Source organism: Bufo gargarizans, unplaced genomic scaffold, assembly GCF_014858855.1.
Source record: "Bufo gargarizans isolate SCDJY-AF-19 unplaced genomic scaffold, ASM1485885v1 original_scaffold_1134_pilon, whole genome shotgun sequence".
NCBI lineage: Eukaryota > Metazoa > Chordata > Amphibia > Anura > Bufonidae > Bufo > Bufo gargarizans.
Window position 1 is genome coordinate 257,527 of NW_025334248.1, and position 24,659 is coordinate 282,185.

Here is a 24,659-nt window from a genome sequence, read left to right on the forward strand (position 1 = left end):
CAAAGTGTCTTTTCCCGGTTCCGGGATCACTACTATGACCACTTCAGTCATAGAGGTGGGCAACCTACCTTCTACATTAGCTTCTTTAAGCCCTTCTAATAACTCTGGCAGCAGTATTGGGCCAAACTGTTTATATATTTCTACCGGCGGCAGGCCATCCCTTCCAGGGGCTTTATTATTGGGCATATCCCTTAGTGCCAGTTCTAATTATTTAACTGTAATCGGGTCATCCATGAGATCTCTTTGATCGACTTGTAGGGTTGGGAGCTCCAGCCCGCTCAGGAACCCACCTAACTCACTATCTGACGCATCCATTCTAGATTCATATAGAGAAGAATAAAAGTTATGCATAGCCTCTAGGAATTGTTCTGTCTTATGACACAGCTCCCCCTCAGTATTACGCAAAGAAGCTATATAAGAGGATGGTTGCTGGGCCCTAGCTACCATGGCCAACATCCTGCCTGCCTTCTCCCCCTCCTCATAGTAGGATTGTTTTTAGAAAAAAACTTTTATTTTGGGCATGCAACAGTAACCTCTCTATCACGATCGGCGTGACTATCACATACGTGACACAGAGGGAGGGAAAGAGGAAGGCCCTGCCCAAGTGAAAGGGAAGGTGGTGACCCCTGACTCACCTTGCGGCTGGCACCTGGCTGCCCTGACGTCCCTAGACGGGTTCCTCACCCGTACGCCGATCATGTGCCTAAAACCCTGGCTTTCCCTAAGATGAGCCCTAGATAGTGAACAGGGCGGTGGGAACACTAGTCCGCACCACTAGCTCTAAAGGAAAACACCAAGGGGAGGACAGACAATACCGACTAAACATATAATCCCAGGTGGGCGACAACAGGAGACAACAAAAAGCCCAACAGGGATCCGGAGGGAAGCACTCTGGAACAACAACCAGGATTCACAGCTCCAGTGGGTCAGTATAGATGTCCAGGCAGGAAGCTCTATAACTGGCAACTAGAGAAGTGTGAGAGTAGAATATAAGGAGGTTGGGAGTGGCAGACAAGAAACAGCTGAGGAGGAGAAGCTACGGATCCCCGAGTGAGACAAAAAGGATTGCAAGGCAAACACAGAAAACAATCACTAAGAAACAACGTGATCTTTAGACATAGAGCGCGCAGCCACCCGCTGCGACTTCCTGACCCCGGGTATAACGGAGTCAGACGTGGCTCTTGACACCCTCGTGACAGTACCCCCCCTTTCACGAGGGGCCTCAGGACCAGGTCTCTCAGGATGAGAGGCATGGAAAGCCTGAATTAACCTGTTGGCGTTTACCTCTGACGCTGGAACCCACATTCTTTCCTCGGGACCGTAACCCCTCCAATGCACCAGATACTGAAGAGAGCGGCGGACCCGACGAGAATCAACAATTCTGGATATTTGAAACTCCAGATTACCATCCACAATAACAGGAGGAGGTGGCAGCGGTGATGGTTCTAGAGGTGGAACATACTTCTTGAGTAATGACTTATGGAAGACGTTATGGATCTTAAAAGTCTGAGGTAGCTCCACGCGAAAAGCCACAGGGTTAATGACGGCTACTATTTTATAAGGACCAATGAACCTAGGACCCAGTTTCCAAGAGGGAACCTTCAACTTAATATTCCTAGTAGACAACCACACATAGTCATTCACTCCTAGGTCCGGACCTGGCGACCGTTTCTTATCGGCCATGCATTTATATTTACCACTCATATTTTTCAAGTTAGCTTGCACCTTCTGCCATACCGATGAAAGAGATGAAGAAAACCGTTCCTCTTCGGGAACCCCAGAAGACCCCCCCTCTTTGAAAGTACAAAATTGGGGATGAAAACTGTATGCACCAAGAAATGGTGACTTGCCAGTGGATTCCTGACAGCGATTATTTATGGCAAACTCGGCTAACGGTAAATATGATGACCACACCTCTTGGTTTTCAGACACAAAACGCCTTAAATATGTTTCTAGGTTTTGGTTGGTACGCTCAGTCTGTCCATTCGACTGAGGATGGAAAGCTGAGGAAAAGGACAAGTGTACCCCCAAACGGGAACAAAAAGCTTTCCAAAACTTAGAAATAAACTGGGTTCCCCGATCCGAAACCACATCGGAAGGGACCCCGTGAAGCTTCACGATTTCACTGATGAACACCTGAGCAAGAGTCTTAGCATTAGGAAGTGCGGGTAGCGCAATAAAGTGTACCATTTTGCTAAACCTGTCTACTACTACCAAGATAACTGTTTTACCCGCAGACAAAGGTAAGTCAGTGATAAAATCCATAGATAGATGTGTCCATGGCCTATTGGGGATGAAAAGTGGCAATAAAGACCCTGCTGGACGTGTATGAGAGACTTTCGCGCGTGCACAAGTAGAACAAGTAGACACGAAATCCATTACATCCTCACGCAACCTTGGCCACCAAAAACGACGAGACAATAGCTCCAAGGTTGCTTTACTACCCGGGTGCCCAGCAAGTGCCGAATTATGATGTTCCTTTAATAGTTCAAGACGCAGGTTTAACGGTACAAACAATTTCTCTGAGGGGCAAGAGGCCGGGGCGTCCCCCTGGGCCTCTAACACCTTTCCCTCTAGAACAGAGTGTACAGCAGAGACAACCACTCCTCTTTGTAAAATAGGTACCGGATCACTAACATTACCCCCTCCAGGGAAACTATGAGATAATGCGTCTGCCTTGGTATTTTTTGCCCCTGGACGATAGGTGATTACAAAGTTAAATCTGGTAAAGAATAGCGACCACCTAGCTTGTCTAGGGGTGAGACGCTTAGCCGATTCTAGGTACAGAAGGTTTTTGTGATCCGTAATCACTGTGACGGGGTGGATTGCTCCCTCTAAGAAGTGACGCCACTCTTCAAACGCCAGTTTAATCGCCAACAGTTCCCTATTTCCAATATCATAGTTCTTTTCTGCTGTAGATAACTTTTTGGAAAAGAAAGCGCAAGGACGCCATTTGCCAGGAGACGGACCCTGAGACAATACAGCCCCCACTCCCACCTCTGACGCATCTACTTCAACAATAAAAGGCTGGGAGACATCAGGTTGGACTAGTACAGGTGCCGAGGTAAATCTCTCTTTTAGAGAGGAAAATGCAATTTTAGCGGCGTCAGACCATTTAGAAAAATCAGTCCCCTTCCTAGTCATGTCAGTAAGCGGTTTAACGATCACTGAATAATTTTTAATGAACTTTCTATAGAAATTTGCGAAACCCAAAAACCGTTGTAGAGCTTTAAGGTTCTCAGGAAGATCCCAATCTAAAATTGCCTGGACCTTCCTAGGATCCATACGGAAACCTGAAGCGTATAATAGATATCCCAGGAACTGTATTTCCTGAACGGCGAAGACACATTTTTCAATTTTCGCATATAATTTATTCGTCCGTAGGACCTGCAGTACTTGCCTGACATGTACTTCATGTGTTTTCAGATCAGCCGAATAAATTAAGATATCATCTAGGTATATGACTACAAACCTGCCGATGAGATGACTAAAAATATCATTAACAAAATGTTGGAAGACGGCAGGGGCATTGGTCAGACCGAAAGGCATGACTAAATTTTCATAATGCCCCTCAGGGGTGTTAAAAGCTGTCTTCCACTCATCCCCTTCCTTGATACGAATCAGATTGTAGGCCCCCCTAAGATCAAGTTTGGAGAACCACCTAGCACCCGCAATCTGATTTAAAAAGGTCAGGAATGAGAGGAAGAGGGTATGGGTCTCGGATGGTTATCCGATTTAGCTCACGGAAATCTAGGCAAGGACGCAGGCCCCCATCTTTCTTTTTAACAAAGAAAAACCCTGCAGCCACGGGTGAAGAAGAGGGTCTAATGTGTCCCTTAGCCAAGCTCTCGGAGATATAATCTTTCATGGCTTGTCTCTCGGGACCCGAAAGATTATACAACCTGGACTTGGGTAATTTTGCACCGGGAATCAGGTTAACCGGGCAATCATAAGGACGATGAGGTGGTAGCTTCTGACAACCCTTTTCAGAAAAAACGTCCTCAAAGTCCGAAATAAATGTAGGTAGGGAAGCTATGGAGGCGATTAAGCAATTGTTATTTAAGCAATTCTCTCTGCAATGCTCACTCCACTCCAATATCTCCCTGGCCTGCCAATCCACCACTGGATTGTGCGCTACCAACCAGGGAAGACCCAATACCACAGGAGAGGGAAGGCCCTCCAGAACGTAACATGAAAGACACTCATTATGGTGGTCCCCTACCCGAAGGTGTAAGTTATGGACAATGTGAGTGAGGTTTCTCTGAGACAGAGGAGCAGAATCAATAGCGAATATGGGAATAGGTCTCTGCAGCGTACAGAGAGACAAACCCATAGTGCGGGCAAAATGGGCATCTATCAAATTTACCCCTGCTCCACTGTCTAGAAAAAAAGAAATAGACTCCGTCTTATCACCAAAAACAATAACCGCTGGCAACACAAATTGAGATGTTCGTATGGAGGAAACGTATACCCCCCGGCTGACATCCTCCGCACAGCCTGGGGTTAGTAGTTTTCCAACGGTCTTTTGTTTTTGAGAAAGGAGGGACAGACATTAATGAAATGACCCCTCCCCCCACAGAAAAAACAAGCCCCCCACCTACGGCGAACCTCAGGAGGACGGACCTGACGAGTGGTTCCTCCTAGCTGCATAGGCTCATCTAAGTCAGTACAGACTAACTGCTGCTTGGGAGAGGTTACCGATTGCTCAGGAATTTTCGATCTCTCCCTAAGACGTCTATCTATTCTGATAGAGAGGGACATAACAGCATCAAGGGAAAGGGGGGTCTCATACAGCGCCAGCGCATCCTTAACCCTTTCAGATAACCCAGAGCAGAACTGACTCCTGAGAGCCGGGTCGTTCCACTGAGTATCCGTAGCCCACCTACGGAACTCTGAGCAATATTCCTCTGCTGGCCGATCTCCCTGTAGGAGTCTCCGTAACTTCGACTCAGCCAGGGCGACTCGGTCAGGGTCATCATATATGAGACCCAAAGCCCCAAAAAATCCCTCCACTGACCGGAGAGCCTGGGAACCAGGGGGTAACGAGAACGCCCAGGATTGCGGGTCCCCCTGAAGCAGGGAAATAACAATCCCCACCCGCTGTTCTTCATTACCTGAGGAGTAAGGGCACAGCTTAAAATATAATTTGCAGGCCTCACGGAACGTCACAAATTTGTCCCTTCCCCCAGAAAATCTGTCAGGAAGAACAACCTTGGGTTCTGTAACAACCTGGTTACCCATAGCAACCGCTGGGCTTGCGGTCTGCTGCATTTGCTGCTGTTGTTGGAGGACAGACGCCTTCAATCCTGCCACCTCCAAAGACAGGCCTTGAAGCTGTTTTGCCAAAGCAGCAATAGGATCCATATTGGATTCTAAGTAGAGAGAAAAAAAAAATTTTTTTATATATATATATATTTTTTTTCCCCTCAAAAAATAAGGGCCAGTTATAATATCACGATCAGCGTGACTATCACATACGTGACACAGAGGGAGGGAAAGAGGAAGGCCCTGCCCAAGTGAGAGGGAAGGTGGTGACCCCTGACTCACCTTGCGGCTGGCACCTGGCTGCCCTGACGTCCCTAGACGGGTTCCTCACCCGTACGCCGATCACGTGCCTAAAACCCTGGCTTTCCCTAAGATGAGCCCTAGATAGTGAACAGGGCGGTGGGAACACTAGTCCGCACCACTAGCTTTAAAGGAAAACACCAAGGGGAGGACAGACAATACAGACTTAACATATAATCCCAGGTGGGCGACAACAGGAGACAACAAAAAGCCCAACAGGGATCCGGAGGGTAGCACTCTGGAACAACAACCAGGATTCACACAGCTCCAGTGGGTCAGTATAGATGTCCAGGCAGGAAGCTCTATAACTGGCAACTAGAGAAGTGTGAGAGGAGAATATAAGGAGGTTGGGAGTGGCAGACAAGAAACAGCTGAGGAGGAGAAGCTACGGATCCCTGAGTGAGACAAAAAGGATAGCAAGGCAAACACAGAAAACAATCACTAAGAAACAACGTGATCTTTAGACATAGAGCGCGCAGCCACCCGCTGCGACTTCCTGACCCCGGGTATAACTGAGTCAGACGTGGCTCTTGACACCCTCGTGACACTCTCATTTAATCTGCGTTGAGCTTCCTCCCATTTTTGCCGGCACTCAGCTGTGGCTCGTTCTATGTAATTCACTTCAGTCAGCTCAACCTCTAAACGTAGTTTCTGCGTCCGAGCTCTTGTTTCGTTTTTCATCTTGTATACCGCCGCTATCAGAATGCCTCTGAGGAAGGCCTTCGTGGCATCCCAGACAACTAGTCTGGATACCGTGTGTAAGTTATGTGCAAAGAATGCCTTCAGCTGTTCACCTATGTCCGTCACATCCGCTAGGACCTGCAACCAGTACGGGTTAAAGTGCTATAACCGGCCCCCACAAGAGTGGGGCGGTAAAAAGTCAACTATGGCTAACACTGGGTTGGGATCTGAGAGTTTCCTCGGCAGGTATTTTATGTCACGGATAAAGTGACCCATTGTGTCATTCGCTAGGATTAAATCAATCCGGGATAAGGTACCGTGTGTCTCGGAGTAACAGGAGTATTTTCGGACTGTGGGGTTTCGTAGTCTCAAAGTCTACTAAGGCCGCTTCCCTTAGAAGGCACCCCAACGGGGTGACTGCACCCGCAACCGCGGCACCCGTCCTATCTACCCTATCTAAAGCTGGTGTGGTCACATTATTAAAATCGCCTAACATTATCACCTAGAAGGAGAGAACCTTCCGGATTGTGCACGGCGAATAAGGAGGAGGGATATGCACTCCTATTATGACACAGGGGCGGTGGTAAGTTTACCATACAGACAGACAAAACGTCCATCCTCATCTAATGTTTGTCGGAGGCATTCAAACGCCATATTTTTATGGATAAGAATACGGACACCTCTCGCATAGAAGGAGTAAGTCGCATGGAAGCAGTATCTAGCCCAATTAGGTGTGAGTAGACTAAGCTGTTCTTTAAGCAGGTGCGTCTCCTGCAAGCAGCAAATGGGCGATCCGTGGGACCTAATGCAACCAGTACTGCACGTCTCTTAGTCGCATCCTTGATCCCTCTTACATTCCAACTAAGAAAATGTATCGCGTTAGCCATAGCAGTTGTGTGATATTAGTCACCAAGATACGATTGAGACCCCGAACATAGCGACTAAGGATGCCCACATGATGGACCCCACCTGGACAGCTCATAATCACAGTCTAGTAACCAATTTCCCCCCCCAACGAACCAGGAACATTAGCAACGTGCGTACCGACTTCTCCGGCAGGTTCCCGCTTGGACAGAATAGTCCGTACCACGGGAGCAGCAAGCACCTGCCGGCGGGGTCGGCAAGGAGCGGCGAGTTAAATCGGCGACAAAGTGAAAAGCAATTCAGTAAGTAAGAACTCTAGAACTCTTAATAAAGGTAGATTCCTACCCTCAGAGATAGCGGTATAGGAGGCTCACCCAGACAGCTCTCCTGCATCACTAGATCCCTATTGACTACTGCTGCCCAAATATAAAAGGAAATCTATAGACCGCTCACAAAGTAGCATATCGGGATCCATAGACTGAACATAACAGCAAGTAAATATATATTCAAAAAGAGATTAACACACAGACATAAGAGGAGTGAACCCCCTGCACCTTAACTACGTTACGTGCGCACTACCGCAGGCAGCAGTCACGAATCATCCCGTCTTCTATCTTCTCGCAGCTGCTGTTCGCGCCTGTCCAACCATTTCATGGCTTCTTTAGAATCCTCAAAAAACATAGTGGATCCCATCGCCGCCACACAAACTTTTGCAGGGAAGATCATTGAATAGCTGACGTTGAGGGCCCTCAGATCATTGAGGAACTTCGCTCTCCGTTTCTGGACTTCAATGGAATAATCAGGGAACAGTGACACTCTGGCCATTAATAGATAGGTCGGGCAGCTCTCTGGCCCTCCGGAGAATAATGTCTCTGTAATGGAGGATCTTCATAATCACCGTTCTAGGGGGTGCACCCGGTGGCAGTGGGCGGGTAGGCACCCTGTGGGCGCGTTCCACAACAAACATAGGCGTCAGAGTGGTTGACCCAAACAAATTTTACAGCCAGTATTCAAAGAACTCTATGGGGTTAGTACCTTCTACTTTTTCCGGTACGCCCACTAGACGCACATTGTTTCGGCATGACCGATTCTCTAAATCGTCCTGTTTAGCTGCTAGCATGTCCATACGTCTGGTGCAATCGGCATCATCACGTTTAAGAGGATGGCTAGACTCCTCCACATCGCCCATACGATTTTCCAGGTCGGTCGTGCGGTCTGCTAGTTTTCGCAGGTGGGACAAGTTGTCCTTTCTTATGCCATCATTTAATATGGCATACAGTGTAGTGGGAAGCGGGGAAAAAATTCCAAATGGGGTGGGATTGGGAAAAAAATATGCAATTCCTCCAGCGTTTTAATGGATTTGTTCCCACAGAATTCCGTTTTCAGCCAAACTGACCCGTGCCCTTCATTCTCTGAGTCGGAGAGAGGTTTTATGTCTAGTGTAAAAATACATTTAAACTTTGAGAACATTTTCTTTTATTTTTTACATTACCATATTCTGACCCCCATTATAGTTATATCTACTGAGCTGTGGGGGTCATTTTTTGCGGGACAATCTGTAGTTTTTATTGATACCATTTTGCAGTGAGTGACTTTTTGATCACATTTTATTACATTTTGTGGGTAAGAGAAGCGATGAAAAAAAATTGCAACTTTTTTTCCGTTACGCAATTCGTTGTATTGTAAAAATATTTTTATATTTTAATAGTATGGGCATTTTCAGAACAGTTTTTTTTTTCAACTTTTTTTTTTTTTTTTAGGATTTAAAAACTCGTATTTTTAGTTCTGAAAAATCATGGATTTTTTAGATCCCTTAATTGTTCACAATTGCTCATTTCTTATGTTGACCTGCCACCTGCTGGCAAAAATAAGAATTGCAGCTTCCATGCCTTGGGTCTCTTCAGCGAGACCCAGTGCATTGAAATCAATTGCCAGCATCCTTATTGGCTGCAGAGGATGCCGGTAAAAAGCACTGCCGTGATCTCACTTGAGCACTGCATCTAAATGCTTTAATGACCGCGATCGGCATTATTGCCGTTCGTGGTCATTAGCCGCGTGAACAGCGGAGACCCGCAGGCCATGACGCCCACTGCACTCGCAAGTGGGCACCATGTTTTCACTTTGCTCCATCTCCGTTAAGGGTTAATGTGTGTAACCCTTAAGACTGTTTTGTGGTGATTTGAGTCAGGGTATTCTGGATTCATGACTTGTCCTCAGGATAGGTGATCGTTTCAGATTGCTTGAGGTTTAGACTCCTGGCACCCCTTACGATTAGCTGTTTGAAGGGGCTGCAGCATTTTCATCTCTTCATCGTTTACCTGCCCGCCGTCTACATAGTAGTGGTGAATCGGTGTCGTTCAGGGGACTTACAGCTAGAATACACTGCACTGCGACTACAGCCAAAATGGCGTGCAGGTAAACAACGAAGAGCGCTGCAGCCCTTTCAAAAATCTGATCATCGGGGTGCTGATAGACAAATATTTCATGACTTATCCTGAGCATAAGTCATCAATTACATGAAACTGGAAAATTCCTTAAAACAAACTCAAGCTCTTCATTTCATGAACCTTTTCTGACAAAATGTTCTGAAATATGACCAGATTTTCATAACTCGAAACCTAAAACATTCTGTAAATTTGGATGTTAGGAGATAACTTCTTCAGCACCTGGAGGCTACAGAATCTTGGAGGACGTCTAATAGTCTTTTCATCTAATGTCAAGTTAATAGGAAGAGGATGAAAGCTTCCAAGATCTCCATTACTAGGTGGAGTAGAATGGCTACTTGTGAATCCTACAGAACCATGGACAAGGAGCCGCCTGGGAACTGAAAGCCCCACCGACTAGAGCTTCATCCACTACCTGGGCAGAGGGGCACTGCCTCCATTCGACACATTTGTAGGGCAGCAGCTTGGGTTCTTCCTCACACTCGTGTGAAACATTGTAGAGCGGATATTCATTGAAAGAAATTTCAGCATTTGGTTAGAAAGTCCTCCGGGCTGTAGTCTATCCATGTCCTGTGATCTGGTAGATCCCATGGTCAGGTGCCGTAGTGGAGGGGAAAGGAGAAAAGCCAAATTAGTATTACCAGTAATTGCTCCACAAAAGCACCATGTAACTTACTAAGCAAAATAATTAATGATAAATAAAAACACAGAAATACAGGTTCAGAAGACGCTGAGGAGAACATGGAGTAGGAACCTTAGAAACTTCTCGTCCCTGTCTGGTGGGAGGAGGATCATCTCATGCTCAGGTGTCATCATAGAGGTTTCATGAATAAGGAATTTCTAGTAAGAATAATTTCTTTTCTTGTTTAGGATGAAAATCTGATGGATATTAAGGCTGAGGTTAAAGAGGAAGAAGAACAAGAGAAGATGGATTTATGGGACGATCAGCAGGGTAAGGAGGGGGTTGTCATGGGTCATCTGACTACTACTCCAATCATCTCATCATCACATGTAATAATCTCTCCTGTCCCTGTGTGTTTCCTACAGATGGATCCATAAGGAGAAATCCCCCCGAGAGATGTCCCCATCCTCTGTATTCCCAGGACTGTCCAGAGGAGAAGCTCCCGGGGAACCATCAGGTAGATGGAGCTGAGCCCTATACACCTCTATATAGGGGGGTCCTGCAGTCATAGAGGGGTCATAGATGGTGGGGGTCTCTTATGTGGATCTGTTAGATTTCCCACCTGTCTGCTGTATTGTCCTGAATTGTTACAGATGACAAATCAGGCGGAAGATGTGACTGATATTAAAGTGGAGGATGAAGAAGAGCGGATGATGGGCGATCCCCCGTGTAAGAGTGAGGTGGAGGAGGACCTTCCAGTCCATGTGACCACAGGTATGGAAATAATGAATGGAGGAAGGAAATTAGGAGGTTTCTTCAGGTAAGGCTCCACCTCAGAGCTGCAGTAAAGGAGCACTCCGGGCAGTGACCCCTGTGTTATGTGCAGGAGCGGAGGGGGTTGTGCCTGCACATAGACATCCTCTCCAGGAACTTCTCTCCATCCTCTCATGGTCCAGGCTGGACACTTGGCTTAGTATCAGGTTTTTGGGGGCTCCGTCTGCACTAGTGGTCGTGATCTGAGAAAAACCCAGTTTAACCACTTAGGCTCCACAATTCATGATGATGGGGGCAATTTGTACATACAGGGCTGATGCATTTTTACTGACAAAGCTGCTAAGACATGTAGTAATGGCTGTTATACCTCAGGTAGGTGTCATCAGATGCCGGGTGTTATAGATGACATTACTTCTACACTATAAAGGCTGGAGACATGTAGTAATGGCTGTTATACCTCAGGTAGGTGACATCAGATGCCGGGTGTTATAGATGACATTACTACTACACTATAAAGGCTGGAGACATGTAGTAATGGCTGTTATACCTCAGGTAGGTGTCATCAGATGCCGGGTGTTATAGATGACATTACTACTACACTATAAAGGCACCGGAGACATGTAGTAATGACTGTTATACCTCAGGTAGGTGACATCAGATGCCGGGTGTTATAGATGACATTACTTCTACACTATAAAGGCTGGAGACATGTAGTAATGGCTGTTATACCTCAGGTAGGTGACATCAGATGCCGGGTGTTATAGATGACATTACTACTACACTATAAAGGCTGGAGACATGTAGTAATGGCTGTTATACCTCAGGTAGGTGTCATCAGATGCCGGGTGTTATAGATGACATTACTACTACACTATAAAGGCACCGGAGACATGTAGTAATGACTGTTATACCTCAGGTAGGTGTCATCAGATGCCGGGTGTTATAGATGACATTACTTCTACACTATAAAGGCTGGAGACATGTAGTAATGGCTGTTATACCTCAGGTAGGTGTCATCAGATGCCGGATGTTATAGATGACATTACTACTACACTATAAAGGCTGGAGACATGTAGTAATGGCTGTTATACCTCAGGTAGGTGACATCAGATGCCGGATGTTATAGATGACATTACTTCTACACTATAAAGGCTGGAGACATGTAGTAATGGCTGTTATACCTCAGGTAGGTGACATCAGATGCCGGGTGTTATAGATGACATTACTTCTACACTATAAAGGCTGGAGACAGCTCCTGTCCTGAACTTCCAGTACTGCCAAGGTGGCATAACATTGATTTATGATGCTATGTAACCCTTAGAGTTCTGGAATGTATTGGGTAACGCTGCATTATGTCAGTGTTGTACAATACATTCCAGAATCGTAAGGGTTACATAGCATCATAAATCAATGTTATGCCACCTTGGCAGTACTGGAAGTTCAGGATCGGAGTTGTCTTATACTGACGCTGCAAGTCCGGAGTGTGCAACCCGCTCGTCTGAAAGCGCCTGTATGGTAACCTCCACACCAGGTCATCCTTTAGTTGTTCTTTCCTGATTTTGAAACGCAGCCAGACGAGTAGACCCACGACTATCTCTGCACACCGTAGTATAGCCACTATCTCGGGTGGCCCCTGACTTTGTTGTCTAAAAGTAACCACTATGATGGGATCCCTGCCTCGTTCACTCATGCGCCACGTGATGAGTCCATGGCGTCTTCGGGATAAAGCCCCTTTCTACACCCTTCAACACTTTACCACGTCTCCAGCGTACTTTTTAACCCTGGACATTTCCTGCTGGTTGTGATTGTCACTCACTGTCTCCGTGTAATGTGTAGGGGCAGTGATCCTGACCATGGTTGTAAGATACGTTAATTAGTGAAATGGTAAATTTCTATTAGAATAATAGCCCGCAGTTTCCTGTTTATCTGTGGAGATCTGCCAGCACCGACTGTGTGAGTGTCCGCGGCCTGTGGTGCGGTGCGCGTGTCCGGGGCTGGCGTCCCGCTCACAAGTAGAGGGAGAAGAGGACCGGCAGATCAAATGCAATTCTTGTATATTTATTGCAACGTGTTTCCACTCACACTTGAGTATATAAAGGCACAGAGAATAGCGGAGATTTTAATAGCCCGCCAGAACTGACGCCATAAAGCGTGACGTCAAGGAGACGACATAAACCAACATAATTGTGCGAGTGCCGGTCCTCTATGTGTTATGTGAAGAGAAGACGGGGCTCAGGCTCAAACTGGGCCATTCGAGAGATATGTTTCTAATAAAAATGTACACTTTGAGTAATTAAAGTATATTACAAAAATGATCAGTAGCACTGCCCCTACACCTTACAAAAAATACATGACGGTTACACTTTAAGGGACACAGTCTCATCATACGAGACGTCACACCTACTGGAATCCCTCATCAGTCGGGGACTTATCCATCACTCGCTTTCACCTTCTCATTCAGGGATTCTCATGAAACAACAGTCAATGTCCTATAAATCTATATCTATTCAAACGGAGATTTACTTCATAAATTAGGAGACCCGACCATATGGGTTTCTTGGCACTGTGTTGCTGTATGTGGCCCTAACAACAGATATTTTACGAAACTGACAATAATGTATCATTCATACAGTCGGGTTGTTAATTCTGATATGAGGCTATAATGCTCGCTGCTCTCCGGGGGAGCCCAGAGCCACTTACCAAAACGTAGCCATGAGACTTGCAGACCGGTTACCCAAAGGTAAACCCCTGCGTCCAGTCCCTTTCTAATAACACTAGAACCAACACTGTACTTCACATGGATCCAGAGATATTCCCACTCGTTGCTCTGCTAGATCTATAGCTGGCAGCTCAAAAGGAGTGTCCTTTCTGCTGCAGGCAATGGGGCATGTCCATGCTCTCCCTATCATAACTCAGGAGACATGTGAGGCCACTTCAGCAGGAGAAAGAAATGAGAAAAAGAACAAGCATCAGGTGGGGCTAGACAGATACATTGTATACAGTGGCTATGCTAACTTTGTAATTACATGCAATTGCAGAAGTATTCAGATCCAGCCACTGGTCTGAAACCTGTAGAATATTTTTCATGGGGCAACCCCTTTAACAATGTTTTTTTTTTTTTATATGTTTTATTAATTTATAGTGCAAAAATTCATATCCATATTACAATTCTAATATTATAAAATCCTACAGTCCGTAAATTTGTGATTTGCAACATGATTAAGAACAATTTCATACAAGTATCCATGCTTATGGAGACAACAAGAATACAAATGGAGATCTCACTTGCTGGGGGAAAAGCGGGATACGTCCGTCATCCACAGCCTAATAAGGCAAAAAAAACACACAAAACCTCCCACTTGACATATTGTTGTCTATACAGGGGAAAAAGGTCAGGGGCCCGCAGCCCGGGCGGCCACCAGGGAGCGAGCGCGCGCCCCGCGCTCTCTCCCCCGATCATGGGTAAGAAATTGACAGGATTGACAGCCATATAACCATTCATCCGATGCTCACATTAACCGTACGTAGCGGGCCTACTGCAATCTTTGATCGCAAGCATTTCATAAAACAAGTTTGGGGGTCCAGCAGTCTTCTATCGCAGTGGAAAAAGAACCTCTTACATCTTTTGCTGCCTCATCCCCATGTAGTTAAATTAGGAATTTAATGCCCGACTTAACCGTACCTCACATATATCCACATTAGTGTCTCACATATAAAGGGACTCAACTCGAGTATCACTCGGTGATCACCGGCATTTAGGGAAGATGTAAACATAAGCACTACCTAAAACCGTCTCTGTCCCGCTGAGAAAAACACCTCTTGGTACCCATACAACATGTGTCATATCACTGCCTGAAGTCGAGCCACATGTCTGACAGAGAGAGCCGCGTCCTAGGGCACACCCAGTCACCGGGCTGCCCAATATCCCGGGCCCCGGGTCCCCACCCATAACCGGCACGGTACTATGGTTCAATTAAAAATTTTAGCCATTGTTTAATGCCGGAAGGTCCCGCCATCCCCCAGCATTCCTAGAGATACTCCAGTACCCAAATGCAGCTTCACCTCCTTTACTATTTATGATTCATATAGAAAGGGCCGGACTAATAGGATCATCCCCAGCCCACCCCGCCAAGCCCCCCCCCCCCCACCTTGCAGGAAAAAATAAATAATAAATAAAAATATAACCCAGATTAATTATTTAGGCTTGTCCCAGTCTGCCCACAATTTGCCCCACTTTAGATAGGATCCTCTTTGTTTATACAAAATCCTCTCATAACTTTTCACTTTCTCAACCAAGCTTAACCAGTGGTTGCAGTCTGGAGCAGAAGAGCAAAACCATAATCTGGAAATGAGAAGCCTGGCCAAAAACATTACCTTGATCAATAGTTGGCGTTTTATAGGCTGGTAATTAACCTCTGATAAATCTCCCAGGACCCATATCCTGGGGGACAGAGGGACAACAATATTGAGTTTACGAGCCAAATTAATTTGGACCGATCTCCAATAGCTGCTCACCATTGGGCAGTCCCAAAACAAATGTAAATGATCTGCCTCGGAATCGCCACAGCGTGGGCAGTCAGAGGAGGCTCTAAGTCCTCTCCTATATAACCACATAGGTGTCACATATATTTTGTGCAAAATATTGAATTGTACAACAGTGTGATTAAAGTTGTGTGAAACGAATTTTAAACTTTCCCCTATATTCTCCCAATCTGGGGGACCCATCTCTAGAAGTACAGAAGACCAGGATCTTTGTCCTGGAGAAAGAACACCCAAAAAAAATTCTTTCATTAAGTGTCTATAACAATGTGATATTTTAATTCTCGTGACAGCTTTTTTACAGAGTAAATCATGTAAGAATTGCGGAGTATCTATAAAAAAAAGGTGACTATTCAAAGTACTAGAAAGTGCTGACCTCAATTGAAAGTATGCATACCAAGCCACCTCACCCAGGTTTGTTCTTTGCCTTAGCTCCGTCAGGGACAGGATTTGTCCGCCACTGACCACCTGATATAAGTACTGAACATTCTTAGTCCTCCAATACTGGCAACAACCCAAATCCCCTAACTCCAAGAGCTTTGAGTTTATGCCACAGTGGCGTACAAATAAGTGATGCCTTGACTCCACACCAGCTCCTTATAACTAACCACGTCTTTATAGCCATTCTGTAAAAAAGTGTATACCCAGTCTGTGGGTTTGATAAATAATCGGACTCCAGTACGGTAAAAAAAATCCGAAAAACCTGAGTCTTTCACCACTCTGTTGCAGAAATGGCTACTTTCCCAATCATTAAAAAAACTAAGTTGAGAGGCCACAAAATAGCCCTTAAAATAAGGGAGGTTAAGACCTCCCTGATTATAGGGCATGGAAAAATAGAGTGCCTTCAGTCTCACGCGCTTCCTCCCCCATAGTAGATCATTAAGCATCCGCTCTATCAATCTAAAATACTTGTCCGTGATCCATACAGGCGAGTTGCGCAGGACATAAAGAACCTGGGGCAGCACTACCATTTTTATTAGAGAGATTCTATCCGCTCTTGCGGGCAGGATTTTTTGCCATATCTTAATTTTGGCCCTCAGCTTTTTCAGAAGGGGAATCAAATTGAGTTGTAAGTATTCCTGAGGTTTGGCAGAGACTGAAATCCCCAGGTATTTTATTGAATCGGAAATTGTTAGCTGGTTGTCCCAGTCGCCTCGCAGCTCATCTATAGGGAGGAGAACAGTCTTCTCCCAATTAATCTGCAAACCAGACGGAGCAGAAAAAGAACCCACCAAATCCATTATTCGAGGAAGAGTGGTTTCTGTTTGATGGACAAAAACCAAGATGTCGTCTGCATAGAGGGATACACGATCATGCTTCCCCATTACACCGAAGCCGGACACCTGCAAGTCTTGCCTAATACTAACTGCTAAGGGTTCAATATAAATGTTAAACAAGAGGGGGGAAAGAGGACATCCTTGACGGGTGCCTCTTCCTAGGGAAAAACTCTCAGTGATCGTATCATTAATCCTAATCCTGGCAGCTGGAGAGCCATATAGTAACTGCACCATCGACATAAATCTCGGACCAAATCCCATTTTTTTCATCACCTCCCAGAGAAAAATCCACTCCACCCTGTCGAAGGCTTTAGTAGCATCCAACGACAGGATGGAGCGGGAGCCGCACCCCGGAGACTGAATATTCATAAATAACCTATGCAAATTATGATGGGTGCCTCTCTTTGGCATAAAGCCGTTTTGATCTGGGTGGATAATGGTGGACTATACCCGCGAAAGCCTCCTAGCCAAAACTTTTGATAGTAGCTTAGCGTCAGTATTTAGTAAAGAAATTGGTCTATAGGAACTCATTTCTATAGGGTCTTTATCCTTTTTGGGAATTAGAACAATAAGAGCTTCCATCATAGAGCAAGGTAGACCCCCTCCCTGTATTGCTTGGGAAAAAACCTCTAGTAGCTGGGGAAGAATCACATCGCTGTATTTACGGTAAACCTCGTATGGAAGGCCATCCATCCCTGGCGACGAGTTCCCCGAGATAGACCCCAAGGCCTCCTGGAGCTCCGAAAGAGACAACTCCTCTTCCAGATACTCTATTTGGGCTTCACTTAAAGTAGAAAGTGGAATCCTCTCCAAGAACTGCGTCGCCAGATCGGATGACAAGCCAAGAGAGGAGCTATATATATGAGAGAAATATTTTAAAAAAGCATCCCTAATTCCTTCTGGGTCTGTTATAATTTCCCCCACTGTGTTACGAATCGAGACAATAGATTGATTTTTCTTATCTTGTTGTGTAATTATCCTGGCTAAAAGCTTACCAGGGCGTCCGGACTCCGAAAAATATTTTAAGCCCTTAAAGAATACTCTATGGTTTGCTTTCTCTATTATATATTTCTCCAAAGAACGACTGGCCTTCTGCATCTCTTCCCTGTTATGCTCGGAAGGTTGGCTGGTAAATCGTTCAGTTGTGTCTGCAGCAGCCTTGACCAGTTCCTCCTCTTTTTTCTTAAATGTTCTCTTTGCTGCAGCAATCTCACTTATAAACACCCCCCTCAGATATGCTTTCAGGGCGTCCCATACTATATTGATGTCAGCAGAGGGGAAGTTCACCTCCCAAAAGGAGGATATCAATAGTTTAATAGACTGAGGGTTATCCATAATAGTAAGCCAGTATGGATTCAGCTTAAATCCTAGCCCCCTGTTATCCTTGTTCTCCCCAGTGCAAACCTCAACCAGTACGGGCGAGTGGTCCGAGACTGTTCTTACCCCATATCGTATCTTCCGGATATTACGCAAGTTGCTCTCATTAGTAAATGCTAAATCAATCCTAGACATTGCTCTACCACCCCGGCTAACACAAGAGTATACTCTCTTTCCTCCACCAAGATGTTCCCATATATCCACCACTCCAACCTCCGAGCAAAACTGTGGCAACGGTGAATTACATAAATTCCTCCCTCGATCTACGTCTAATGTGAATCTATCTCTGTTGGGGTCCATGACCGCATTGAAGTCCCCCATCAGGACTAACCGGCATTCTGGCCTCCTTTCAGAGAAAAGCATCAACTGAGTCAGTGGGTGCATTGAAAAAGGCGGAGGTATATAGAAAAAGGCAAGAATATAACTATGCCCATGCAGCTTACCATGCAGAAAGATGAATCTGCCCTGATCATCTATGTAAGATTCTATAAGGATAAAATCCACAGAATTATGAATCAGAACTGAAACGCCCCTAGAGGAACTGCTAAAGGTGGAATGGTAAGATTGAGAATACCATCCCGTTGTCAAGCGGGACACAGTTTCTTTAGTAAGATGAGTTTCTACTAGCAAATAATTGCTGGAAGGTATCTTTTTAATGCATCCATAATAGCTTGCCTTTTGACCCTTTCCCCGAGCCCTCTAACATTCCAAGTTACAATTCTAGTGGCCATCCTTCACTACTACGGAAACAGACACGGGACAAACAAAGGAAAAAAAAAAAAAAAAAACACCCCTACCTGCAAGGTGGGTTCCCTTTCCCCCCTCCCCTTTCCCCCCCATCCCCCCTCTCTATTGATCCGCCCAATCAGCGAACCTCTAACCTCAAGCCAATCTCCCCCCCCCCCCGCTCCATCCCCCCTCCAACATTTCAATCATAATAATGCACGATTTCAAATATCCCTTTGCTCCATCCAATCCAGCGCTTGCTGTGGTGTTTCAAAAAAAAGAGAAGTCCCATTATGGATCACTCTTAGTTTCGCTGGATACTGTAGGGAATATTTAATCTCCTTTGATGCCAGACGTTTCTTTATCTCTATGAAATTTCTTCTTTTTTCCTGAGTCTGCCGAGCAAAATCAGGAAAAAAGAGCAACCTAGTGCCCTGGTACTCAACAGGAGTACATTCTCTTGCTCTTTTCAGTATCATATCTCTATCCATGGATGATAATAATTTCATTAAGATTGCGCGCGGCGGCCTCCCTGGGATAGGTTTCCCTCCTGGGATACGATGGGCTCTTTCTATCTGAAGCATGGAAGAAAAATAGTCACTGCCCAGGTTATGCAAGACCACATCTTTAAGTTGTTCCTCTAAGTGTCGGCCTTCCACTCCCTCTGGGAAACCAATTATGCGGACATTGTTTCGCCTTGACCTATTTTCAAAGTCCTCTAGCTTATTATGTAGTGCTTGATTTTCTGAAGCAAGAGACAAAGTTTTAGATTTTAACATGTTAATATCGGTTTGCAAAGAGTCCACTATTTTTTCCACATTAAGGACTCGCTCGCGGATCTTTACCAGGTTCTCTCTTATTACAGAAATATCGCTCTGCACAGACCCTAATTGGATGGACATCTCTTGCACTAAAGTGCCATTGTGCTCCACGGCCGAGAGAATTTTGTCCAGAACGGAAGGGTCATATTCGGTTCGCATCTGAGCAGATAGGTCCTCCCCCCCTGCTTCCTGATCTACCTCCACTAAACCGTCCTCAGAAAATTCGTCAGTTTGGGGAGTCTTAGCAGATTTTTTCAGATTAGCAGAGGATTTTGTTTTGGCTAAGTTCTTTTCATTTAGGAAGGGCGACTTCAAGAACTTATCGATTTTATTCTCTGGGGTCTTGGAGCCCAGCTTTGTTACAGAGGAGTCAATCGACCGTCGTTTTGGGGCCATTCTTTTTTCCTTCTTTTTTCTTTTTTTTTTTTTTTTTCCTTCCCGTCTCTCCTTTTACCTCTTTTACTCTCTTTTTTTCTTTTTTTTCTTTGCTTTAATTTGCACTCTTCTTTATATCCCCTTTACTTCTTTCCCCTCTGCTCCTATTCCTCCCTTTTTACTTCTCTTTATTGGCCCTTTCCTTTCTACTCTTATCCCTCTATTCACCCCTTTATCCCTCCCTCTCCACCACCGCACAGGGAGGGGGAACACCAAATTCCGGCTCTGTGCAGCCGGAAAACTTAATCAAGTAACAATAAAGCCACGATAGTTAGTTTCTCACGTGGCCCGACGAGGGAGGCGAGGATCCTCAGGATGACAAAAGATCCAGATGACAAGTGGCCACTTCAGGAAGGAGGAAACTGCAGGCAAACGGTTTTCAGCTGAAGAAAAATGAAAAAATCCCACCGATCACCAGCAGAGGGAGCTAGCAGCAAGCGAACCAGGAGGCTGGTGAACAGCTGAGCAGAGAGCGCCGATCCGGACACACACCACACCGCAGAGGAGAGAAGGCAGCAGAAAAGGGAGACGGAAGATCCGGACGGGGGAAGACCCAGGAGCACGGAACACAGAAGAGCAGACCAGCGGCAGGGACCGGAGCCAGAGGCCAGAAGGGAGCGACGGGAGCCAGCAACCAGCAGCCAGATCGGAAAATAGATTGCAGGACCCCCGGCACTCCAGGACAACTAACGGCACTAGAACATGGCAGCACGCTGGGGCGGTCGGCGCTCAATCAGCGCTCTGGATCGGACGGAGCCGGGAGCATGGAGGGGAGGAGGCCAGCAGGAGAGAGTGAAACGTGACGTGTTCACGTCATCACGCTTCCCCCGTGTCTGCCCCTTTAACAATGTTAGTACACAACCAACCAGGGCTCGCTGCACTTACCAAAATGCAGTCATGGGACACAATACCCCGTGACGAACCCTGGTCTGTGGAGACCGTCTCAACTCCACATTAGCAGCATAACATAGGACCAACATCTCATCAATATCATAGTTCTTTGGACAGGAGAATTATAACCTGGAAGACTCACCCAGATCCCGGCAGTCACACAGGGAGGGACAGAGGGTTATTTTGTAAGAATACATTTCTTTCCGTGCAGCTGCGTTATGGTCGTCTGTCTTGGAGGGAGACATTCCATTGTCGAGACGAATGGCCTTACTAGATGTCCTATCCCTGTTCGGGCACCAATTTTCTGTGGTCAAAATCAACCTTCTATTGTGATGAGGTGTCCTAATATTTCTGTGAGCAGTGAATATATATATATATATACACACGTCTTATCGCAAAAAGCAGTAAAAGGGCCATGTTTAGTGGAGACAAAAACATTCAGCCTGAGTTAGTATGTCTGTTAGAGATAACACAGATCCAAGGATTAGCTTGAGAGGAGTCGGGGCCACTGTGGAATTTATACACTTTCCTCCACAGGAGACGACGTGGATTTCTGTCACAATCCCCTCCTATCTAAGTACTTGTTAAAGATTTTATTAGTTTAAAATGCAATGACTACGTCTATAAAATGGACTCCCTTGTTCCTTCCCTCACATGCTCCTTGTCACAATTTCCATGCACAAATTGGCTCCATTGATTTGGTATAAACCCGCAGGCAGATATACAGTATGCAAAGTGCAGAAACACAGCAGGAGTCCGAGAGTCAGCTCTGACTTTCTGCTGCAGATTTCATGGCAAATACAAAGAAAAGGAAGGAGGCCTTCCTACTGAATCCACTTCATTAGAATGTTATAGATTTATCAACTTTGTTATTTGAGCAGCAAATCACAAAATTCGTTTTAATGCTTTCAGAAAATCCCTATAACCTGACGTTTCCTTCGGATTTCTTAACACTAGATTATAAAGAAGAAGATCAGGATATCATGCAGCGCTCTTCACGAGAAAATCACACTACCTATAATGTATATCCAGGACTTCACAGTGCAGATCCATCATATAATCCTAACCTTGAGGATCCTTCTCCTGACCAGTCACAGAATGTTATCACAAGTACCAGACTGAGAGGGGGTAAAATATTTAAATGTGAAAAACAGTTCAGTTATTGGTCAGAGCTTTCTGTACACAGAAGAAATCACACAGGAGAGAAGCCTTATTCATGTTCAGAATGTGGAAAATACTTTATAAGTAAATCACAGCTTTTAAGACATGAAAAAAGTCACACAGGAGACAAGCCATATTCATGTTCAGAATGTGGGAGATTATTTATTAATAATAAAGATCTTATAAATCATGTCAGAGTTCACACAGGAGAGAAGCCATATTCATGTTCAGAATGTGGCAAATGCTTTACCACCAAATCACAACTAGTTAAACATCACAGAATTCACACAGGAAAGAATCTGCATTTATGTTCAGAATGTGGAAAATGCTTTACAGGTAAATCATATCTTATTACACATCAGAGAATTCACACAGGAGAGAAACCATATTCATGTTCTGATTGTGGGAAATGTTTTATAAGTAAATCAAGGCTTTTAGTGCATAAGAGAAGCCACACAGGAGAGAAGCCATATTCATGTTCAGAATGTGGTAAATGCTTTGCATGCAAATCACTACTAGTTAGACACCAGAGAATCCACACAGGAAGCAATCTGCATTTATGTTTAGAATGTGGGAAATGCTTTATATGTAAATCAGATCTTGTTACACATCAGAGAAGTCACACAGGAGAGAAGCCGTATTCATGTTCAGAATGTGGGAAATGCTTTGCAGGCAAATCACAGCTTGTTAGACATCACAGAATTCACACAGGAGATAATCTGCATCTATGTCCAGAATGTGGAAAATGCTTTATAAATAAATCAGATCTTGTTATACATCAGAGAAGTCACACAGGAGAGAAGCCATATTCATGTTCAGAATGTGGGAGATGCTTTACAGGCAAATCACAGCTTGTTAGACATCACAAAATTCACACATGAGATAATCTGCATTTATGTTCAGAATGTTGGAAATGTTTTACAAGTAAATCAGATCTCGTTACACATCAGAGAAGACACTCAGGAGAGAAACCATATTCATGTTCAGAATGTGGGAAATGCTTTATAGGCAAATCACAACTAGTTACACATCAAATAGTTCACAAAGGAAATCATCTGCATTTATGTTCATAATGTGGAAAATGCTTTACAAGTAAATCAGATCTTGTTACACATCAAATAATTCATATATGAGAGAAGCCATAATTATGTACAAGATGTGAAAGATGCTTTATAGGCAAATCACAACTTGTTAGACATCACAGAATTCACAAAGGAGAGAATCTGTATTTATGTTCATAATGTGGGAAATGCTATGCAAGTAAATCATGTCTTGTTAGCCATAAAAAAATTTACACTGGAGAGAAGTCATATTCATGTTCAAAATGTGGGAATTGTTTTGAAATCATATCTTGATAGTTATGAGAGAACTCAGAGATAACACATATGCCATATTCCTATTCAGTGTAAAAATGTTTTAGATATAGAACAAATTGTGTTACACTTGAGATAATTGACACAGAAGAAAGGCCATACAAATGTTTAGAATGTGGTAAATTGTTTATAAGTTAAAAATAAAATAAAAAGTCATGTTAAGCATGAGAGAATTCACAAAGGAGAGAAGCCATATTCATGTTCAGATTGTGGGAAGCGCTTTACATGTTGGGCGCTTGAGAGAATTCTGCTAAGAAAGGGCTCCGTAACCAAACAATAACACTGGGCGTTATCTGTGTATACATGGAGGCTCCAAAATATAATGCCACATATCAAAAGTAAAATCTTTATTTCACCAGATGTTAAAAACATAAAGTAGTATATTAAAACCAAACCCATAGCCACATAGAACAAGATGCATTGCTGGAATATAAACATGTTAAATACAAGAGACCAGAGGCACTGCGCTAGTATTTCAACAGTAGAGACAATAAAAGAAATACAGACCAAAACTGCACCTTATAACCAGACGCCCCTTTGTAGTCTCTTCTTCTGGTGCGATATCCTCATGCCCCACTCCCTGCACAATATATAATAGTCAAGACTTTCATATGATATATAACAGGGATGCTTAACCTATAGCCTTCCAGCTGTTGCAAAACTACAACTTCAAGCATGTCTGATGGCTGTAGGCTGTCCAGCCATGATTAACATAAAAATAAAGTACCTCTGTAGAGCCAGCCTCCATTGAACAATATGCATATGCATGTTTAACAGGTGCTACACTCCATGCCATTGGGGGAGGGACACCGCTCCACCAAGACCAAAGCTAATCTTAGCATTTAGTCATAAAAGAATTCACACAGGAGATAAGCCATATTCATGTTCAGAATGTGGCAAATGCTTTACAAGTAAATCATATCTTGTAAAACATGAGAGAAGTCACAAGGGAGAGAAGCCATGTTGATGTTTTGTATAAGAATAATGTTTTGCAAAGAAATAAAATTTTGTGTCTAATTTATGACTGAAAAAAGTGGCCTAAACGGGTGAAAATGCTCAAAACCCGGACACTGTACCGTATCTATAACCGGGGGATAAATTCCTCCACA

General features: G+C 44.6%; 1 protein-coding gene across 1 annotated transcript; it reads left to right on the forward strand.

Annotated features, from left to right (window-relative positions):
• Nucleotides 1-10,904: 10,904 nt before the first annotated feature.
• Nucleotides 10,905-24,474, forward strand: LOC122922993 (gastrula zinc finger protein XlCGF17.1-like). The gene is made up of 2 exons (XM_044273778.1): nt 10,905-10,950; nt 21,974-24,474. Exon 2 carries the CDS (start codon nt 22,000-22,002, stop codon nt 23,056-23,058), a length of 1,059 nt encoding a protein of 352 aa, XP_044129713.1. The 5' UTR covers nt 10,905-10,950; nt 21,974-21,999; the 3' UTR covers nt 23,059-24,474.
• Nucleotides 24,475-24,659: the final 185 nt, after the last annotated feature.

Excerpts from the sequence above, each read along its gene's own strand:
- LOC122922993 (XM_044273778.1), top strand. The coding sequence starts at position 22,000 with ATGCAGCGCTCTTCACGAGAAAATCACACTACCTATAATGTATATCCA.